The sequence below is a fragment of the Dreissena polymorpha genome, chromosome 8, assembly GCF_020536995.1.
Source record: "Dreissena polymorpha isolate Duluth1 chromosome 8, UMN_Dpol_1.0, whole genome shotgun sequence".
Classification (NCBI taxonomy): domain Eukaryota; kingdom Metazoa; phylum Mollusca; class Bivalvia; order Myida; family Dreissenidae; genus Dreissena; species Dreissena polymorpha.
This window is the reverse complement of record NC_068362.1, coordinates 86,204,176-86,209,880: the sequence shown is the minus strand read 5'-3', so window position 1 is coordinate 86,209,880 and position 5,705 is coordinate 86,204,176. Positions and strand designations below refer to the sequence as shown.

General features: G+C 35.6%; 1 protein-coding gene across 1 annotated transcript; it reads left to right on the top strand.

Annotated features, from left to right (window-relative positions):
- The first annotated feature begins 3,325 nt into the window (after positions 1-3,325).
- LOC127840849 (uncharacterized) lies at positions 3,326-5,705 on the top strand. The gene is made up of 3 exons (XM_052369284.1): positions 3,326-4,053; positions 4,309-4,406; positions 4,763-5,705. The coding sequence occupies exons 1-3, from the start codon at positions 3,672-3,674 to the stop codon at positions 4,877-4,879; spliced, it is 597 nt and encodes a 198-aa protein (XP_052225244.1). The 5' UTR covers positions 3,326-3,671; the 3' UTR covers positions 4,880-5,705.

The following is a 5,705-nucleotide window of genomic DNA, read 5'->3' as shown; positions in this document are numbered from 1 at the left end:
AAATGTGATGCGTTAAATTAAAAAGTTTTAACGGATAAATAATTGTCTTGTTTCTTGCAGAAGACTGTCGAGTTTTTTTAGGGCTTTAATATCGTTAAACTTTGTAACGACAAAAATTTACCTTGCGATTTTGGGCGGCAAGACAGGTGGTCAAATGACAGTCTTTTACAGTCTTTTAATATTAATCTGCAAATTGTGTTGCATGTGATTTAAAATTATTTGAATAATTGGAATAAGGTTTAAAAACTTCATAATGTGCGCTCCAAAAATACAGCATGCGTGTAATATTTTGCGTATATAACGAAGTCAAGAACCTTTTTGAGGCTAGTGCAACTTCGTCTTAAAGTAACATTGCTGCTCAAAATCAACGAAAATTTCGTACAATATTTCCTAAAATAAACATAACCATTTAAAAATCAGTGTTCCTTATGGCAATTGCCGAAAGTTCAATGCCAGATGTGGTCTAGTAAAATAGATTTTTGTAGATACAAAATGCTCGTTGCTTTTCCATTTTAATTTCCCGCAACGATATCTATTCATACGACACATGAACACTAACATGGTGTTCGTGTGTCGTATGAATAGATATATTCGCGGGAAATTAAAATGGAATTAATTGTGTCACAAATAAATAAAAACGAGCATTTCGTATCTACAAAAATCTATGTAATCATACCACATCTAGCGTTGATTTGTGGCTTTTGCTATAAGGAACAATGATTGTTTATGTGTTAACTTTATTTTACGAAATACTTTACGAAATTTTCGTTGATTTTAAGCGTTATAGAGACTTTAATATCGTTTGCTTGTGTTCTTTTAGTAAGCAAATTATTCATCTGTATGTATTACAAAGATAAAAAAAATGGAGCTGAAACCACAATCTTACCTTTTCCAAAAACTTCTTAGAGTCATGGTCCATTTAAGCTGTTTCAATGTCACATGATACGACTCTTTGAATGTGAAGTTTTCGCAGTTTAACCCATTTATGCCTAGCGTCTAGAAAAATGGCCTTGGCAAACAGCGTATACCCAGATGAGACGCCGCATGATGCGGCGTCTCATCAGAGTCTGCGCTGTTTGCTTAAAGGAATTTCTGTAAGAAATATTCTAATTATAGAAATAAATATACAAGACATCCCTTATTTTGGAAATAAATTGATCCAGTTTAGAAGGATTGGAGAGTCCACTAGGCTTTAATGGTTTAATCAAAATATTGAAGACGTAGTTTATCAGAAAAACTTGTATCCAGGCAACACTTTGTAAGTGTATCGAAAATATCGGACGATAATTCACATCATGTTATGATCTTGAAAATCTGCCAAACGATAAAGAAACAATCCCCTTGACAAAATTACCGCAGGTCGGCGGAAGATAATTCAACATGGCCGCAAGTCGGTAAATTTTAATCGGATTGAAACAAATATTATTTCGAACTTGATTTTTTCTGATTTTCATCACATCACACAATTTTACAAATCAAATATTGCTGACAGTCTGAAATTGCTTTTTTGATAAACGCAAAAAGTGCGACACGTACTTATTCTTATGATGCATATGAAGCCCATACGAAGAAACATGGAAGTAGTATTTCAAATGACAAATTTTTATACAATATGACCTCTAATCGTTTATTATGAATTTATTCGGCGGAAAACATGTCACGTTTAAACTCCTTCCATATAAATATGAATAACGTATAATATGAATATGAATGTATCAAGAATGTATATGTTACACAATATTTACGTAAACGTTCGAAGGAGAAGCAATATTTGCAGACAAACTTACTAACAGACCAACCAACAAACTTGGTGATCCCACTATACCCCCTTACGTTGAATATTTTTCTGCGGGGTCATACAGAATGAGATGTACATATAAACTACTTGACTTGTTGCAAAATTATCGTTGTATACAGCTCACTGTTTTATAATAACAGTTTTAAGATATTAGGAATAACAGAAATGAGAAATATCTTGAGTATATTCAGTAGAAATAGACTCCACATCCTTTGGTATAGACCTTCATACGACGTCAGAAAACAACTCCTCTTATCTGATGGTTAACGCACGCAGTTTTCGTCTTGGTAGCCATAGTAACCGCACTGTGCCTGTTTAAGGTCTCGTGGATGGCAATGGCATGGCCGAATGACGAACACCTGAAATTGTTAGTGTACGAAAAACTTTAAATCATTGATTTTCTGTAACTAAGGAAAAATCATGTCATCTCGGGCATTCAGTTTCAACTGATCTTTCGAATGTATACCTGTGTCAATTTTGTGTTCGCATAATACTGACATGGCACTGGCTCTAACTGTATGATCTTTCGAATGTATACCTGTGTCAATTTTGTGTTCGCATAATACTGACATGGCACTGGCTCTAACTGTATGATCTTTCGAATGTATACCTGTGTCAATTTTGTGTTCGCATAATACTGACATGGCACTGGCTCTAACTGTAAACCTTGACACGCATACAACAATCAGATGGTACATACATCGTTGTGCATGACTGACTTACTGCTTCAGCATTATATCCAGGTAAGCTTCTGTTTTATTTGGTGTCGGGCCTGTGTTGTGTCGCTAACAATTTTCGCCTTCGCGTGCCCGCGTTCATACGAGGGGTCCAGTCGATCGTCCAGTCCTAGCAACGGACTTCTCCCACGGTGCCATGAAGCTGAACTACCTCCTCCAGCCGAGTGTTTGTCTCGTGTTCTCCGGGACTTTCAGAAACCGAGTGACTGGGATCTCCGTGCCGGAAATGTGCGATGTAAAGAGGGAGAATTAGGTACAACCGGACGTATTGCGGATGTTATCCCCATTCATCAGTTTACAAGAAAAACCATGAGGCTAATCAGTATAGTGGGTCGTATACGAGCTCAATGAGAAAAAAACTACTTTGACTCACGGTTATATGGCTCCAGCGCGTGGCCAACGAATATAATGGGCGATGAGCGTGGTCGGATTAAACGATTTAAAAATATGCAATGACAGTTAATTTTGCTTTAGTTAAATTTCGTTGTAAATGTTTGACATATACTTTGCGTTTAATATGTTATTACAGAAAATTATTTTCGTTTTTACACCTTTCATACAAATTAATAATTTTTTTCTATATTGGATAGTTAGTATGTTTAATGATAGCGTATATTGCGACCATATTAAAAGAATTTCAAAATGCGGGTATTTGGATACCATCAACTTGGTGCAGTAAATAGAAAATAAGTTGTCAATAATCTTGAAACCTAGAAAATGACCGATTGTTATCAATAGCGACACTAAATATTGATAACGCTAGATACGATACTGGTTTAAATATGAAGCTCATATCATCCGTACACGGTACGAGATACAGTGATAAAATGCGGTGTGATAAACTGTTATTTAATGACTTACTTGTTATTGCAGAAAATAACACCTTTTGTGACCACGCATTAAAATGTAAAAATGCTTTTTGGGAGGTCATATAGTAACTGAACTTGCATTTAGCGCACGGAATAACTGCGTTGGAATCGACATATGAAATGTTATGGGTTTTTTTCTATTTATATATTGATTCATTGTAGTAAATTCGCGAACGAGTACGTGAACTGGTCTAAGAAGATAAAAATGGTTATTTAAATAATTATTTGTGTTATCTTGCATACATATAGAAGTGTTTCAATGTTTTAATGCAAACTTCGCATGCAAATAATTTAAATGAAAGCAAAAATAAGGGCATTCGAGACAAACTTCAGTCGATCCTTCCGCATATTTTAATTAAAAAGGAGATTTGTTCGTTAATTTTGAACCAAAATATGTACGAGGCGGTGTCAACTAACAACGCTTCGGTTGTGTACGCAGCAGTGACGGGTTTTGTGGAGAAAAAGTCGAAATACTGGTTCACTGACTACCAATTCGTCGTTGAAGTGTACTGGACCAATAAGCGGACTACTTTTATCAAGCGTAGTTACAGCGATGTGCTTAGGTTCCAAGACCAGTTGCTGGACTATTTTAGTGAACGCTTGCAGAAGGGGCTAATAAAGACGCCTGTTTATATACCTAGATTGCAAGGTAGCTTTGTGAATTGGTCGGGTCAATCTAAATAATTTACAAAATGAAAATGTTTTAAATATTGCACATAAATCACTGATCACTAAGTTATTAATTCACATGTTGACACAGACAGTGTGCCATGATCCCGAAAAGTTTCTTTCATCATAAACAATTATTTATTCGATGTTATACATATTGCTATGAAATGTGTTCTGTATTAATAAAACTATGAACTAATGTCTAAAAATATTGAAAAAATATTCTGTTACTCAGGAAAACGAGTATTTCAATTAAGATCGGTTGAGTTGGCTGAACAACAGGAAACGGAACTACAAAAATTCTTCAGGGATCTCATTGGTGGAAACCCTCTCGTGAGTACCATACACGGATAGCATGTTTACTTAGACAAGTCATTTGTAAAAAATCAGTCGTGACTACCATATATCCTTCTTGGTTACCAAGTGTTTGTTCAATATGTAAACGGTCAATATATAAATTAGGTAAGTCATTCGTAGAAATACAATCGTTTGTACATGGATTATTATGACGAAGATGACGATAATGACGAAGACGATGATGATGATGATGGTGATGATGATGATTATGATGATGATTATGATGATGATGATGATGATGATGATGATGATGATGATGATGATGATGATGATGATGATGATGATGATGATGATGATATAAATATACATAAATAAATGAATCTATCCAACAGATATCCGGTAACAAGATAGTGACGGACTTCTTGAACCGGTGGCCTACCGACCCTGTGCCCAGTGCAGACGAAATACCGGAAGAAGACGACGAGGATGACGTCCTATTTGACCGATGACCTCAACCCAGCAGGACCCCGCTGTTAATAAATTGAGATTCGTTCAGGGAAAACTGTGCTTCAAATGCATGTGCGTTAAGTGTCGTTCCAGATTAGCCTGTGCAGTCCACACAAGCTAATCAGGAATGACAACTCTCGGCTAAACTGGATTTTTTTTAAAGAGTCTAACGTTTAAGCGAAAACTTCCATTAGAGCTGAAAGTGTCGTCCCTGATTAGCCTGTGCGGTCTGCACAGCCTACTCCGGGATGCCACTACGCACATGCATTTAGTCCAGTTTTACCAGAATGAGGCTCGATTTAACCGTTGGTTAAATAAACCATGTTATAAGTTTGGAAACGGTTGTCATTTATTGTACTATGACGGCCAGAATGTGTAGAACTACTTATTCTGATTTAGGACAGTGCCAAGGATTATAAAAATCAATGTGCGTAAGAATGTAAGCCATCGTTAACAATAACCAATCATTTACTTATTTGAACCAGGCCCTGGATACAAGTTCTTGTCTTTCAATATATTTCACTATAAATGTTATAGTATTTCAACATGTGCGACCTTTTTTTAGTATTTCTTTGTGTATGGGTTGATACTTATTGCGCAATGACTGATCACACGTGCTATTGATATTGTTTCCGAGAAATCAGCGTTTAACTTGTTTATGTTAATAACTAGAATGATGTCTATGACATTAGTGAGATTCCAATTATACACATAGCTAGCCAAAGGGTATTATTTTGGAAAAAAATCTTACATACAATTTTAACTAATTTGAGTACAACACTGTATCCATGTGAAATAGTTACTAGAAATTATATGTAAGGAAACATT

Excerpts from the sequence above, each read along its gene's own strand:
- LOC127840849 (XM_052369284.1), top strand. The coding sequence starts at position 3,672 with ATGCAAACTTCGCATGCAAATAATTTAAATGAAAGCAAAAATAAGGGC. Across the intron at positions 4,054-4,308 it reads TTATATACCTAGATTGCAAG|GAAAACGAGTATTTCAATTA; the intron begins GTAGCTTTGTGA and ends TCTGTTACTCAG. Across the intron at positions 4,407-4,762 it reads TCATTGGTGGAAACCCTCTC|ATATCCGGTAACAAGATAGT; the intron begins GTGAGTACCATA and ends TCTATCCAACAG.